This window comes from Maniola hyperantus, chromosome 28 (assembly GCF_902806685.2).
Source record: "Maniola hyperantus chromosome 28, iAphHyp1.2, whole genome shotgun sequence".
In the NCBI taxonomy this organism is placed as follows: domain Eukaryota; kingdom Metazoa; phylum Arthropoda; class Insecta; order Lepidoptera; family Nymphalidae; genus Maniola; species Maniola hyperantus.
Window position 1 is genome coordinate 4,125,791 of NC_048563.1, and position 17,564 is coordinate 4,143,354.

The 17,564-nt window shown below is 38.1% G+C and overlaps 1 protein-coding gene across 1 annotated transcript; it reads left to right on the forward strand.

Annotated features, from left to right (window-relative positions):
- Positions 1-935: 935 nt before the first annotated feature.
- On the forward strand, positions 936-16,429 carry LOC117994969 (zinc finger protein 271-like). The gene is made up of 8 exons (XM_069508315.1): positions 936-1,167; positions 1,446-1,620; positions 1,758-1,850; positions 1,980-2,114; positions 2,312-2,562; positions 4,327-4,376; positions 6,676-8,181; positions 14,808-16,429. Exons 1-8 carry the CDS (start codon positions 1,097-1,099, stop codon positions 15,734-15,736), a joined length of 3,210 nt encoding a protein of 1,069 aa, XP_069364416.1. The 5' UTR covers positions 936-1,096; the 3' UTR covers positions 15,737-16,429.
- Positions 16,430-17,564: the final 1,135 nt, after the last annotated feature.

Here is a 17,564-nt window from a genome sequence, read left to right on the forward strand (position 1 = left end):
ACCATATAATAATACTAGCTTATGCGCGCGACTTCGTCCGCGTGGACTACACAAATCTCGAACCCCTATTTCTCCCGCTTAGGGGTTGAATTTTCAAAAATCCTTTGCGGATGTCTACGTTATAATAGCTATCTGCATGCCAAACAGCCCGATCCGTCCAGTAGTTTGAGCTGTGCGTTGATATATCTGTCAGTCAGTCAGTCACCTTTTCCTTTATTATATTTAGATTATGTAAGTACGTATAAACTTCGGCGGTTACCTACATGCAAAGATCGATAATTTCAGTTTTCACAATAAGTCAATTTTAGGTGTTAATGGGAAACTATGCGGCGGGGTCTTACTAACTTCCTACAGTTTACTATAGAGACAACGCCATAGAATAATACAAACCAAACTGGAAATATTAGAAGGATTACACCTTTATTGTTATAGTCGCGGCAAAAAAATAGTGTCCCTCTAGTAAATAAATGTAGAGGATTACCTATCCTCTATATTTACATAATACATATATTGAATATTTCACTTTTTAAATACCCTTGCTGATTGCCCTTTGTACTTTTATAGTAGCAGTAGAGATAAGATTCCTTTAAGATTCACAAATCATAATGTTTAGCTCATAGAGATAGATTTAGCAATGGTTTAGCTCTGTATATTTTAATACTCTTTGGTTTAGCTCTTGGATGAATGATGTTTAGAGATATTTGTAATGTTACCCGTCGTCACTATATGTTTGACAGCAGCTGTTTTTTTTAAATCACAGCTTTGTTTATAATCTGTGGTTGTGACCTTGTTCCGTGCATAGTTCTTTTTCTCTATGCTCACTTTATCAAAGAGTATAATATAATAATCAACGATTATTGATTAACGATTATATAACGACAATAGTAGATAATCTATGATTAACGACTAGAAATATGATAAAAGCGTTTCACAGCATAGGTACATTGAATGTAGTGTTACACGTTTTATTTTTTAACTTTATGCCTTGTTTTGTGATAATTATTTTACAAAACATTAACTTTTATCCACAAATTTATTAAAAGCATCGATGTATAAAGGCATCCAATCCAAGGTTTTTTTTTTGTAAATCTTAGAAATGCGGTGCTGCGTGCCCTTCTGCAAAACAACTGCGGAGATCGTCTCCGAATCTGAGATTACATTTCACGAGTGAGTGTTTCATTTAAACTTTGTGTGTACCTACTATAACCTAATAAATTGCGACCGTGCTTTGTCGGCAGGCAGGTAACTGACCTGATCCACCTTATTGCCCTGCCTCCCGCCAACCCAGGCTGATCGGAGCACAGCTCGCAACTGCACGTCCACAAACCGAGCGAGTCTGTATCCAACTCTAGAGCTGTCCTCCAGGCAGAGCTATTTGCCTTTTGTTTAATTATGAGTCACATGTTATGGAAGCTCCGTGCTAAAGTCTAGGGTGTAATTTCCAGGTTCCCCAGAGAAGTGCACCTGCGTGCTGCTTGGCTCAGAGCGCTCGGCAAACAAGACACTCTCCTGCCAGAGCGTGCTGTTGTCTGCTCGCAACATTTTTTAAACGATGACATGTATGAAACAGACAGTGACTCAAGGCGGATTCGTACTGGTGCTGTCCCCTCACCAGTGCTGGTAAATCCTTTATAATGCTCGTAGCTTTCATTTTAATTGGTTATTGGTATACACTAGCCCATTTTAAAAGCTAACCTTATTACATTAAAGTTCATTATGGAAGGTGGAAATGATTATAGTTAGAACACTTTGCACAGGTCTGCATGATATGCCTGGATACTCGCAGCAAGCTGGTTCTGATGAGTAAATACAAGTTGGAAGAAGCATATGAACATTTAGTGGGACATCCTGTAAGTTGTATTTTATATCATTCATTAGTCAGTGTGCTGTTGGAGAGCGGAGTCAACTGCTCGAGCAGTAGACCAGTGCACGGCCGCTCTAAGATGGAACTGTATATGAATTAGTTGTGTTTGTTGCAGTTGTGTGGTCGAGGAAAGCTCAAACCAACGCTTTGTGTGCAATGTGCCCAGAGACTGGTGAACTTTAGCACATTCAGAGACAAGAGCTTGAGAGCGCGCTCCCTGATGATGGAGCTACTTGACAGACATGAAGTGGTGAGGAATGTTTGATGCACTTTATTGTTATATGTAACAGATTGTAAGGGTGCCACCTGTGTCATTTGAGTGTAGTGTAGCACGTTACAATCTGAGCATTCATCTAGTCAGTCCACATGACATTACTCTGATGACATTTGAGGTCAGTCGCCACCTTTAGGTGCTTAAATTTAACTAAAGGCATGAACTTGTTTCAGATAACAATACGACATGTCAAACTGATAAGCCGTGTAAAATACCAACTGCAGTCTGACATTGTCTCCGCAGTGTCAGAGCCTGACTACTGTGATGTGTACATAGCACACTCCGACGCGGACGGACGGACAGAACTGGACGCGACTGCGACTGCCGCGACTGATGAAGAAGTTGCAGTGAAACGGGAAGTCGAAGATGATGAAGACGAGCCAGCCGCGGCCGAACAAGCGACCGAAACACAGGCTCCCACCGCGTACGTACCATATGTGATGTGACATCGCACATGAGGCAAAGTGTATTACTATTGTAATTAACTGACTTTATCATTCAAACCACTACTACAGTAGTACCATTTGTAAGACACTTTTTATGTGTTTAAAAATTATTTAGAAATTTCCTTGAAGTGTAGGTAAATATACTATCATATAACAAAAATACAATCATGAACAAGATATTTACTTTGGTAGAATGTTACACCAAAAAGTTTTTGCTGTAAAGGCAGACTTATCTATTATTTACTACTAGATGATGCCCGCGACTTCGTCCGCGTGGATTTAGCTTTTTTAAAATCCTGTGGGAACTCTTCAATTTTCCGGGATAAAAAGTAGCCTATGTTCTTCCCCGGGATGTGAGCTATCTCTGTACCAAATTTCGTCAAAATTGGTTGAACGGTTGAGCCGTGAAAAGCTAGCAGACAGACAGACAGACACTTTCGCATTTATAATATTATATTAGTATGGATTTGTTTCAGTCAAACCTATCTGGAATTGAAATTGTATATTATATTTGAGTAGTTAATTAATTATTTATTATTACTAGTTTGAAATTGACAATTGACAATAGGCTAGTTGACACTTTTTTTAAGTAGGTCTTAAATGGTTAATATTTGTCCTATTAGATCAAAAAAATTTACACTATATTTTTTTGCGCCCTAAAAACCGTAAAACTTTAATTTAAAAATATATTTTTCTTAGACAGGTGAAAACACTGTCGGCCATGTTTGGCCGATAGATTATCTGTGATCTGACGTCATGCATTTGTAAACAACAGCATAACCTCCCAAAGTTTAATAAACATGACTTCTATACTAGTTTACATGAAAAATATAGTAATTATCGTTATTGAATCATCCGAGAATGTAAAAAACGCATCGATAAAGACCACAGGAAAGTTGTGGACTAGAGTGCCCAGTGAAATAAATATACGTAACACGCGAAGACTTGCTTAAAGGGATCCTATATGACTAACGACTTCAACCCAAATTTATTATTGCAAAGATCACTTTGTTGTAAGTCTTACTTAATAACTTATTCAGTTTATAAAGAGAAAACGATAATTTTTTACGTTTACTATGAGTTTTTAGAAATATATAAAAACTAGCTTATGCTCGTGACTTCGTCCGCGTGGACTTCATAAATTTCAAACCCCCATTTAACTCACTCAGGGGTGGAATTTCAAAAAATCCTTTCCTAGTGGATAGCTTCTCTTTACCTACAAAGAACACACAGACCAAATTTCATGTATCTAGGACCAGTTGTTTAGATGTTTAGGCTGTGCGTTGATATATAAGTTAGTCAGGACTTTAAATTTTATATATATGGATACTACGTTAGTCCCCGCGTGACATAGGGATGACATTTCTTTGTTTACATATTTAATGACGTCACATCATGGCTGACAGCGTTTTCTGCGTTTCAAATAAAAATAAAAACTGTATTTTTTTAAATTGGATTTATATATCCATCCTGCGTTTTTAATAATTGTTATTGATATATTTCGTTGTCTTAAGCAAAATACTATAATAAATAATCATTTATTGGACGAAATTAGATATGAGTCAAGTAGCCCATTATTATTTACAATTACATCATTAAACCAGCTAGTAATTATAACATATTACACCAAATATTGTTGGCGTTACAGGAGGAAGCTATTCGAAACCCTCGCCCACGGCTCGGCTCTTTAATGTTCTGCTTTTCGCACGTGTAATATAATTATAACATTTCATTCCTTGCAGGCACATTATTCCCAAGCCGGAGTCGTCAGGAGACTGCGATCAAGCTTTGGGTAAGACAATCAACTTTACACATGTTTTAGCTCCTATGTTGGGACTAGGGATTACAATCCAGCGGCATTTAGAATCCAGCTGGATTGATGCTGGATCAAAATAAATCCAACTGTAGTTATTAACTGTAGAAACTAACTACAGTCCATGCCAATAGAATTAAAAAATAACAATAACAAATATGGCAGTACTGATCACATGACTTTATTTTGAAATAACGTCTAGTGATGCGCTATTGCTGAACTATATCGGGAATGAACGATTGAACGAACTAACTCTGATGTAAAGAATTATTTGATTTTATGTACTTGCAAAACCTAAATAGTCCGAAATAAATGAAAACTTACACGCTGTTTTAGCTCAATCTGTCAATTATCATATCAAAACTACGATTAACCGTTATACAGTGTTTTGGCGCGTGGTGAAAATTGGAGCTAACGCCGCCATCTTGTCAAGTGTCACGCAATTGTGTCTCCTTATATATGGTGTTGCTAAGTAAAATGACATTCATTTTACAATATAGGAAGATAAAATCGTACTTTTGATATGACAGGACACAAATAGTTAAAATGGCGATTGAGAACTTAAAATTTATGCATTAGACAACAGTCTTACATATACTATATTCATTAAAAATAACTAAGTGATCTTAAAAACTACAAAGAAAAAGTGATTTGAATAATCGATATGTTATCTAAATACTTCGATTTTATAGGGGATAACTAGCTGATGCCCGCGACTTCATCCGCGTGGAACTAGGTTTTCTAAAAATCCCGTGGAAACTCTTTGATTTTCCGGGATAAAAAGTAGCCCATGTCACTCTCCAGGTCTTCATCTATACCCGTGCAAAAAATCACGTCAATCCGTTGCACCGTTGTGACGTGATTGAAGGATAAACCAACAAACACTTTCACATTTATAATGAGGGTACTGATAATAAATAGAATAATGATTTGTTTATAAAGTACTGTAATTAAAATCTATTAAAAATTAAAGTTCTTCGCGCGATGATTCTTCCGAACTTTACTGATCTTAACTGATCCCATTTAGGATTTAAAGATCCCGTGGGAACTTTTGATTTTCCAGGACAAAAAGTAACCTATCCCTAGTAGCCCGTCCCCGTGATGCAAGATATCCGAGTGCCGAATTACGTAAAAACATTTAAACGCATGACTCTTTAAAAATTCTAAAATAAAATATAGCCTATGTCACTCAAGAATAATGTAGCTTTCTATTGGTGAAAGAATTTTCAAAATCGGTTCAGTAGTTCCAAAGATTACCCCTTACAAACAAACTTAACGACATTACCTCTTATAATATTATTAGTATAGAGTATAGATTTTGCTGTATAACTTTTATTTAAATAAAATATTATTACGTAAAAGCAATATGAAACAGCATTATATATCTATATTATTGGGTTGGTATACAACGCTATATTAAAATAACTTGATTTAAATAACTCTATTAGTTTTCGATTCTGAACGAATTATCGATATGTACGGTCACTCACTTTCATTCATTTTTAGTCTGTGGTTGCAATGTCGTCCCTGCGCAGCTCTATAGAAATTAAAGAATGCAAACGTTAAAACTTGCAAAGTTATTTTTTCTGTGGTTGTGAATTCTTGTTTTCATTTAGTTTTTATTAAAATTTTTGCTTAAATCATGGATAAATTGAATGAACATTACGTGTATATTTTCATTTTTATCATCGTGAAAAGTGTTAACGAAGTTACGTGTTAGCGAAAAGGTATGTTTGTTATTGTTATTTTTCAATTCGATCGGCCCGGACTGTACCTACATTTATATCACATATGTACTAGGCTATGCCCACGACCGTGTTCCAAAATCCTTATTAGCGGATTCCTACGTCATAACAGCTATCTGCATGCCAATGTTCAGCTCGATCCGTCCAGTGGTTGATAGATCAGCCAATCAGGCAGTCAGTCAGCTTTCCTTTTACATATAAAATATACAGATAAATATAGATTGCTGAGGGCGACAGGAGGGCAACGTCGCGCGACTAACTGGAGTGCGTGCGGCAACGCGGAACATAAAGTTTTGTGACGTTTTTACACGAAAAGATGTTACTTACTTCATCATCATCGTCATTATTAACCGATAGACGTCCAGTGCTGGACATAGGTCTCTTGTGGGGAGGGAGGAGGTCTCTTGTAGTTTGTAATTTGCTTTTGAGATCTGCACCGCTGGACCCAGCAAACACCTAAATGTGCTGCATCCATCAGGATTGCTGGGTCCAGCATTGCAATCCCTAGGTATGTACTGTTTGTTTTGTTTCAGTGGCTCCTTCGGTACTCGCGACCGATCACGGGAACGAAGGACATCCAACTGACACAGACGACGAGTTGGATTTATTGTCGTTCGAAAATAATACAAACATTTTGGAATATTCAAGGAAATCCCAGGACTCCGTACTAAAACCGAAGGAATCGTTGGCAAAAATAAGTGTTAATGTCAATTTTGGAACGACGAGGCGAAACGAACACAATTCCCAGGATATATCCGGTACACAGTTAGGAAACTATACTGACCAGATACAGTATATCTGCGACGTTTGCCAAAAGATATTTCAACGGAAATGTTCCTTAGTTACCCACATTAGGGTGCACACTGACACAAACACTTTCTCATGTGAGTTAAGAAAGCGCAAATTCAGTCAAACTAGTACGTCTTCGAGTCCCAGGAGGACTCACACTGGCGAAAAACCTTTTGTTTGTAAGTTGTGCAATTATAAATGTTCACAAAATAGTACTTTAGTGAGGCACATGAGGACTCACACTGGCGAAAAACCTTTTATTTGTAAGTTGTGCAATTATAAATGTACAGTAAAGAGTAGTTTAGTGAGTCACATGAGGACTCACACTGGCGAAAAACCTTTCGCTTGTAAGTTGTGCAATTATAAATGTACAGTAAATAGTAATTTAGTGAATCACATGAGGATTCACACTGGCGAAAAACCTTTTATTTGTAAGTTGTGCAATTATAAATGTACAGTAAAGAGTAGTTTAGTGACGCACATGAGGACTCACACTGGCGAAAAACCTTTTGTTTGTAAGTTGTGCGATTATAAATGTACACAAAATGGTTGTTTAGTGAGTCACATGAGGACTCACTCTGGCGAAAAACCTTTTGTTTGTAAGTTGTGCGATTATAAATGTACACAAAATGGTAGTTTAGTGAGTCACATGAGGACTCACTCTGGCGAAAAACCTTTTGTTTGTAAGTTGTGCGATTATAAATGTACACAAAATGGTAGTTTAGTGAGTCACATGAGGACTCACTCTGGCGAAAAGCCTTTTATTTGTAAGTTGTGCAATTATAAATTTACAGTAAAGAGTAGTTTAGTGAGTCACATGAGGACTCACACTGGCGAAAAGCCTTTTGTTTGCAAGTTGTGCGGTTATAAATGTACACGTAGCAGTAGTTTAGTGAGTCACATGAGGACTCACACTGGCGAAAAGCCTGTTGTTTGCAAGTTATGCGATTATAAATGTACACGTAGCAGTAGTTTAGTGAGTCACATGAGGAGTCACACTGGTGAAAAACCTTTTGTTTGTAAGTTGTGCAATTATAAATGTACAGTAAAGAGTACTTTAGTGAGGCACATGAGGAATCACACTGGCGAAAAGCCTTTTGTTTGTAAATTGTGCGATTTTAAATGTACACAAAATTGTAGTTTAGTGAGTCACATGAGGACTCACACTGGCGAAAAGCCTTTTGTCTGTAAGTTGTGCAATAATAAATTTACACAAAAAAACAATTTAGCGAGGCACATGAGGACTCACCCGGGCTAAGTGCCGAGGCTGTTGCTTGTAAGCTATGCAAGGACACCTATCGCTGAACTGCTAGTTCACTCTGAGGCTTCCTGTACATGACGCCGGAGCCGCATCGTGAGTTAGTGTAAACAAGTAACAATCGGTCAAGTGCGAGGCGCACTCGGACACGAAGTGTTCCGTACCAGGGCGTATAGGAAATAACACTTTATTTTCATTAACTTTTATGGCAACTATTTTGATATTGTAGAGGTGCAACCTCTACCGTTACTTGGCTGGCAGCTATTAGGAAAACTTCGCAGCTGCCACACAACAATATTCAAATTTGGAACGCAGTGGGGAATCCTCCTGGTCACGCACGTTACAAGATTCCACATTCCCTATCATCCGCTCGTCACGTCAACATCTTCTACCATTGTATTATATAAAGCTCGCGAGCCCGTCTGTATTGTACATAACATATCAATTGTAAAGTGTAAAATAAACATCATTATATGTAGCTGGTTCTTCATTGCATCAACCCTTTAGCTACATAATTGGTGACTCCCGAGCTCAAGAACACGCAGCCTCATTATTGGTCACCATCAACACATAATTGGTGACTCCCGAGCTCAAGAATTATGTAAATGTTGTGTGGCAGCTGCGAAGTTTTCCTAATAGCTGCCAGCCAAGTAACGGTAGAGGTTGCACCTCTACAATATTGTATTATTTGTTGTTATAGCGGCTATGCAAATACATATTCTGTGATTATGTCAACTCTCTATCTATTACTGTTCAAGAGATACAGCCCGCTGACAGACAGACGGACGGACGGACAGCGGAGTCTCAGTAATAAGTTCCTGTTGGCATACTTCTGGTACGGAATCCTAAATATCTCACATGAGTCGTAGCGAGTTACGTAAGCGGCAGCTTGCAGGGTGGACTGAAGGAAGCGAAGGCTGTTTACTAACTAGTTTTATTCTTAAATTTCTTAACCTAGCTTACGTGAGGTGACAATATTATTCACCTACTAAATTAATGAGTTTCCTGCTTAACTAAATGTTTAGTTTGTCTCCACTATACTCTATGTTGGTTAGGATCACATACACTACATTGGTATCACGCACAGATGCGAGCGGAATTGATTTATTTTTATTTATTGGGTTTACCGACAGGCAGGGGCGCGCAGGTCATAGAGGCATAAATGCACTGCTTACCCCAGTTGTAATAGCTCAATGCATATTTTTCATTTTGACCTGCCAATAAACAGGTTCCTAGCTAACTAGTGCCTACCCTGGCTTCAAACCTGTGCACGCCACTGCCGACAGGCCAGCTTATAACATTTAGGTACGTAAATAACAATTTTAATTTTACAATAAACTTTCGCAAAATGATAGGTTAATTATAGGTGTACCTATACAACACCTAATTTATGTTAGTGTGCATTTGAAGAACCGTGTTACCAGTATGAAACTGTCCAGCAATTTCTATTATTATAGTGTTAGTAATCTCTCTCTCTCTCGCTCTTCCTGCCGTAGGTATATCTCTCGGGTCACGCAAATACGAATACAAATACAAATACAAATTTCTTTATTGCGAATCTGGGTAAACAGTGGAGATGTTAACAAAAAACAAAAAGGTACAGCCAAATTCTGCCTATTAGCATGCAATATGTTATGACATATACCTAACAACGTGTACATAGTTTTGATAAAATCAGCCAAATTAAATACTTAGTCACAAAAGAATAAAAAACAAGATAGTATTTAATACAAAATATGTCAAAAGGTAACCATCAATACAACCTAAAGGAAAAAATGTCATATTAGATATTCGTCAGCACTATAAAAAATATTTTTAATTAAATATTCGAATAACTTCATTTTAAGGCTTTCTATTTTATTTATATTTACCAAGTTCTCTTATTTCCAAAGGTAGTTTGTTTACAATTTTCAAGTTGGCAAGTTCGACCTGTCTGTGCTTGAAGTTATTGTATCTATGTAAATTTTAAGCCAATGTAAAATGTATTATTATGGAAAATGGATGAATTGTTATATTATGTACCTACTAACCAATAAATTATGATAATTTTTCACTGTATTCCGTCTTTAATTGATAAAACCCGTCTTATTTGCTTAAAATACCTACATTCTAAAGGTGCATACTGACCAGCGCGCAGCGGGATGATTCGCTGACTCAGTGTTCAACACAGTGATAGGTGTACCAGGCACCAAGCTCATTGACATTGGTTTATTTTTATTTTTATTGAGATACAAGTTAGCCCTTGATTGCAATCTCACCTGATGGTAAGTGATGATGCAGTATCAGATGGAAGCAGGCTGACCTGGAAGAGGTATGGCAGTTTTTATTAAACCCACACCTCTTTGATTTCTACACGACATCGTACCGGAAAGGCGGTATGGATTTGACGGTGGGTGGTAACTAGCCACGGCCGAAGCCTCCCACCAGACCAGACCATATTTAGAAATTATAAAATTCCACACCTCTGTCGGGAATCGAATTCGTGACCTTTCTTTTTAAACCGATCCGTCAGCGGTCAGGCAACTGATAAATTGATTGTTTTGAAGTTAAACATGCCCTCCTTAGTTAATAAATATAGAGGGTATTGAATAATTTACTTTTTGATTGCCCTTTGTGCTTTTATCGTAGTAGTAGAGATAAGATTCCTTTTAGATTCACAAATCATGATGTTTAGCACACTTCTAATGTTACCCGTCGTCACTTTACGTTTAACAGTAGGCGTTTTTAATATCACAGCTTTGTTTATATTCTTTGGTGGTAACCTTGTTCTTGTTCTCTATCTCTATGCTCACAAAGAGTACCACGTATATATTAACTACTCAGATTAACAATCAAGTAGATTTGGCATTAAAATAATAATACCTTGTTAGAGTAAGCTAGGTGTATAGAAAAGCTCTGTAGAGTGATAGAGATATAAACACAGTTTTTTGTCTTTGTCATAGTTTAGTCTGAGTTTAGAGTCTGAGACTAACTACGTGCACCACTTGTTTATAGTTCTGTGTTTATAGTTTATGCCACAGACCATGGTTTATGCATCGATTTGTGAATTGTGGTAATGTTATTGGTCTGTGGTGGTAATTTTATTGTACAAAAAATAGGCCTTAAAGGACTGTTATCCAGGGCCGTAAAATAAATTAAAAAAAAAAAATTTACAAAAAATAAACTTTTTCCTCAAATTTATTAAAAGTATTCAATGCCATTCAATATATGTTAAAAGTACTCTGTGCATTCAATGTACTCTGTGATTAAAAGCATTGATGATTGAAAAGCAAAAATTTTATTTTTGAAAATCTTAGAAATGCGGTGCTGTGTGCCCTTCTGTAAAACAACTGCAGAGATCGTCTCCGAATCTGAGATTACATTTCAGGAGTGAGTGTTTCATTTAAACTTTGTGTACCTACTTACTAATATAACCTAATAGACGCTTGCGGCCGTGCTTTGTCGGCAGGCAGGTAACTGAGCTAAGCTACCGTATTGCCCTGCCTTCCGCCAACTCAGGCTGATCGGAGCACAGCTCACAACTGCGCGTCCACAAACCGAACGAGTCTGTATCCAACTCTAGAGCTGTCCTCCAGGCAGAGCTATTTGCCTTTTGTTTAAGTATGAGTCACACGTTACGGAAGCTCCGTGTTAAAGTCCAGGGTGTAATTTCCAGGTTCCCCAGAGAAGTGCACCTGCGTGCTGCTTGGCTCAGAGCGCTCGGCAAACAAGACACTCTCCTGCCAGAGCGTGCTGTTGTCTGCTCGCAACATTTTTTAAACGATGACATGTATGAAACAGACAGTGGCTCAAGGCGGATTCGTACTGGTGCTGTCCCCTCACCAGTGCTGGTAAATCCTTCATAATGCTCGTAGCTTTCATTTTAATTGGTTATTGGTATACAATAGCCCGTTTTTAAAGCTAACCTTAGTACATACAGTTCACATTTCAAGTTCATTATGGAAGGTGGAAATGATTATAGTTACAACACTTTGCACAGGTCTGCATGATATGCCTGGACACTCGCAGCAAGCTGGTTCTGATGAGTAAATACAAGTTGGAAGAAGCATATGAACATTTAGTGGGACATCCTGTAAGTTGTATTTTATATCATTCATTAGTCAGTGTGCTGTTGGAGTGCGGAGTCAACTGCTCGAGCAGTAGACCAGTGCACGGCCGCTCTAAGATGGAACTGTATATGAATTAGTTGTGTTTGTTGCAGTTGTGTGGTCGAGGAAAGCTCAAACCAACGCTTTGTGTGCAATGTGCCCAGAGACTGGTGAACTTTAGCACATTCAGAGACAAGAGCTTGAGAGGGCGCTCCCTGATGATGGAGCTACTTGACAGACATGAAGTGGTGAGGAATGTTTGATGCACTATTGTTATATGTAACAGATTGTAAGGGTGCCACCTGTGTCATTCGAGTGTAGTGTAGCACATTACAATCTGAGCATTCATCTAGTCAGTCCACATGACATTACTCTGATGACATTTGAGGTCAGTCGCCACCTTTAGGTGCTTAAATTTAACTAAAGGCATGAACTTGTTTCAGATAACAATACGACATGTCAAACTGATAAGCCGTGTAAAATACAAACTACAGTCTGACATTGTCTTGGCCGTGTCAGAGCCTGACTACTGTGATGTGTACATAGCACACTCCGACGTGGACGGACGGACAGAACTAGACTCGACTGCGACTGCCACGACTGATGAAGCAGTTGCAGTGAAACGGGAAGTCGAAGACCGTGAAGATGATGAAGCTGTTGAGCCAGCCACGGCCAGACAAGCGACCGAAACACAGGCTCCCACCGCGTACGTACCATATGTGACAAGCTAATGCAAAGTGTGTTTGTTTGTTGTTAACTGACTTTATCATTCATACTAATAGTAGTAGTCACATTTGTAAGACACTTTATACTTTATGGCACTTTTTTTTTAAATTAAAATAAAATTTATAAACAAGCAACTTCATCTGTGTGACTTCACAAATTTCAAACGTCTATTTGACCGCCCTTAAAGGTTAATTTTTAAAAATCCTTTCTTAGCGGATGCCTGCATCATAATAGCTATCTGCATGCCAAATCTCAGCCCGATCCATCCAGTAGCTTGAGCTGTGCGTTGATAGATCACTCAGTCAGTCAGTCACATTTTCCTTTTATATATATAGATTTCTTTGAAGTGTAGGTAAAAAAACACTTTGAAAAGAATGATTAACTTTATACTATATAGTGTTTCTTGAACTGGATATTTCCAGTGTTACACCAAAAAATTTTTGCTGTAAAGGCTGACTTATCTTTTGTCTCAGTCAAACCTATCTGGAATTGAAATTGTGTATTATATTTGGTAGTTAATAAATTATTTATTATTACTAGTTTGAAATTGACAATTTACAATTATTATTTGCAATTACGTTCGTATCACACCAAATATTTTTTGGCGTTACAAAGCTATTCGAAACCCTCGCCTGCGGCTCGGCTCTTTAATGTTCTGCTTTTCGCACGTGTAATATAATTATAACATTTCATTCCTTACAGGCACAGTATTCCCAAGTCGGAGTCGTCAGGAGACTGCGATCAAGCTTTGGGTAAGACAATCAACTTTACACATGTTTTAGTTCCTATGTTGGGACTAGGGATTGCAATCCAGCGGCATTTAGAATCCAGCTGGATTTATGCTGGATCAAAATAAATCCAACTTGTATCGATTTTTCCAAGTTATTAACCTATTATTTTTTTAACTGTAGAAACTAACTACTTACATTTATGTCACATACTAGGCTATGCCCGCTACCGTGTTCCAAAATCCTTATTAGCGGATTCCTACGTCATAACAGCTATCTGCATGCCAATGTTCAGCTCGATCCGTTCAGTGGTTGATAGATCAGCCAATCAGGCAGTCAGTCAGTCAGCTTTCCTTTTACATATAAAATATACAGATAAATATAGATTGGTGAGGGCGACAGGAGGGCAACGTCGCGCGACTAACTGCAGTGCGCACAGCACGGCACGGCAACGCGGAACGTAAAGTTTTGTGACGTCATCATCATCGTCATTATCAACCGATAGAAGTACACTGCTGGACATAGTTCTCTTGTAGAAAGGGAGGATGTCTCTGTAGTTAGTTACTAGCTTTTAGCTAAATGCGGATTCGCACTGCTGCACCCAGCAAACACAAAAATATGCTGTATCCATCAGGATTGCTGGGTCCAGCATTGCAATCCCTAGGTATGGACTGTTTGTTTTGTTTCAGTCGCTCCTTCGGTACTCGCGACCGATCACGGGAACGAAGGACATCCAACTGACACAGACGACGAGTTGGATTTATTGTCGTTCGATAATAATACAAACTTTTTGGAATATTCAAGGAAATCCCAGGACTCCGTACTAAAACCGAAGGAATCGTTGGCAAAAATAAGTGTTAATATCAATTCCCAGGATATATCCGGTACACAGTTAGGAAACTATACTGACCAGATACAGTATATCTGTGACGTTTGCCAAAAGATATTTCAACGGAAATGTTCCTTAGTTACCCACATTAGGGTGCACACTGACACAAACACTTTCTCATGTGAGTTAAGAAAGCGCAAATTCAGTCAAACTAGTACGTCTTCGAGTCCCAGGAGGACTCACACTGGCGAAAAACCTTTTGTTTGTAAGTTGTGCAATTATAAATGTTCACAAAATAGTACTTTAGTGAGGCACATGAGGACTCACACTGGCGAAAAACCTTTTATTTGTAAGTTGTGCAATTATAAATGTACAGTAAAGAGTAGTTTAGTGATGCACATGAGGACTCACACTGGCGAAAAACCTTTCGCTTGTAAGTTGTGCAATTATAAATGTACAGTAAGTAGTCATTTAGTGAAGCACATGAGGACTCACACTGGCGAAAAACCTTTTGTTTGTAAGTTGTGCAATTTTAAATGTTCACAAAATAGTACTTTAGTTAGGCACATGAGGACTCACACTGGCGAAAAACCTTTTATTTGTAAGTTGTGCAATTATAAATGTACAGTAAACAGTACTTTAGTGAGTCACATGAGGACTCACACTGGCGAAAAGCCTTTTGTTTGTAAGTTGTGCAATTATAAATGTTCACAAAATAGTATATTAGTGAATCACATGAGGACTCACACTGGCGAAAAACCATTTGTCTGTAAGTTGTGCAATTATAAATTTACACAAAATAGTAATTTAGTGAGTCACATGAGAACTCATGCTGGCGAAAAGCCTTTCGCTTGTAAGTTATGTAAATACAAATGTACAGTAAAGAGTAGTTTAGTGAGTCACATGAGGACTCACACTGGTGAAAAACCTTTTGTTTGTAAGTTGTGCAATTATAAATGTACAGTAAAGAGTACTTTAGTGAGGCACATGAGGACTCACACTGGCGAAAAGCCTTTTGTTTGTAAATTGTGCGATTATAAATGTACACTAAATAGTAGTTTAGTGAGTCACATGAGGACTCACACTGGAGAAAAACCTTTTGTCTGTAAGTTGTGCAATAATAAATTTACACAAAAAAATAATTTAGTGAGGCACATGAGGACTCACCCGGGCTAAGTGCCGAGGCTGTTGCTTGTAAGCTATGCAAGGACACCTGTCGCTGAACTGCTAGTTCACTCTGAGGCTTCCTGTACATGACGCCGGAGCCGCATCGTGAGTTAGTGTAAATTAATAAAAGTGCGAGTCGCACTCAGACACGAAGTGTTCCGTACCAGCGTATAGGAAATTACACTTTATTTTCATTAACTTTTATGGCAACTATTTATTCAGATATTTTATTACTTGTTGTTATAGCGTCTATGCACATTCTATGAAAAGTTCAAGTATCTACCTACTGTTCTACAAGTTCAAAAAATTCCCGTTGTGTAACAGTGTTACTCAACGGGAATGTTTTGAAATTTTTGGTACCTTGTGTCACAGTGTTACACACGGGGGTGTGACTCAACGGGAATAACCCTTCTTGAGATACAGCCCGCTGACAGACTGACGCACGGACGGACAGCGGAGTCTCAGTAATAAGTTCCTTTTGTAAACTAGTGTAAACAGTTAAAATACGCAAGGAAATAGATGAAGTCAAAGTCAAATGATTTATTCAAAATAAAGCCTTGTATGATGCAATAAAGTGCAATTCAGCTCACATGTATCTATGTGAATTTTAAGCCAATGTAAAATGTATTACCTATTATAGGAAATGATGAATTGTTATATTATGTACCTACTAACCAATAAATTATGATAAGTTTTCACTGTTTTCTGTCTTTTATTGATAAAACCCGTCTTTTGTTTGCTTAAGATACCTACATTCTAAAGGTGCATACTGACAAAAATTATTAGTAGTTTAGTAAACTATAGTCATCGTTCTAATGGAGGAGGCTTTTACTGCCCTAGGCGGGCCTTACAATGAAACCCATTATACATAATATATTGGGTACTAAATTAAATAATTTTTACTTTTTAGTGTTGGTGGTTATTGAAGTCTGTTTTAATTTTTTTTATTTCACAATTTTTAGTGGCCGCATTGTACTAAAATATGATATGCCTGGTTAAAAACCTACTGTTTACTAAGCTGTTACACTGATCACGAGCAATTTACTCTTATCTATTGAGGAGTTTTGTTCTCCATCGCCGAAGATATTCATCAGAGTAAAATAGAACCACCTCTCAAGTACGAACTACCAAACAAAAAAGAATCATTAAAATCGGTTCGTATTTGGCAAAGAAATCGCGTAACAAACATACAAAAAGACATACATTCGAATTGAGAACCTGTGGCAGGGTAGGTTCACAGGTAGTGAGTAGAATGAAAAAAAAACCCAGGGTCGTGAATCAATAGCCTTTAATTAACTCCTACACCGCAGAATTGAGCTAGTAAACGAGTGACTGGCCTGACGCGCGTAGCTAGGGTCCTTCCGGCACGCTCGGGTCCAGGCACGGAGGTCCTCAGGGTAGATCCACAGGGTAGAAGGGTCACGGCAGCAGACACGCAACACCACACACAGTGGCGGATTTGCCCTTAGGCACAATAGGCCCATGCCTAGAGCGGCCACATATTAGGGGCGGCCGCTCTGCAATGCATCGTATTAATACTTATAACTAACTTGAACTTATATAAATAATCAATAAGTTCAAGAAAAATCAGGAATAGAAAGTGCGTAAGCAACCAATAAAAGGACAATAGATCATTGTTTTTACGTGAACGAAACAATAGGTCAAGGATCGAGAAAGGCAAAAGCGTACCTAAACACTTACAACCCATATTCACAAATGTTACTATGAGGTCTCATGTTGCGTTCGAACGCACATGGTACAGAAAACCTATTCATAAACAACAGGAGGGACGGACGACACCACCAAAACGAGCCGCCGATGAATTTTAAAGATGCTA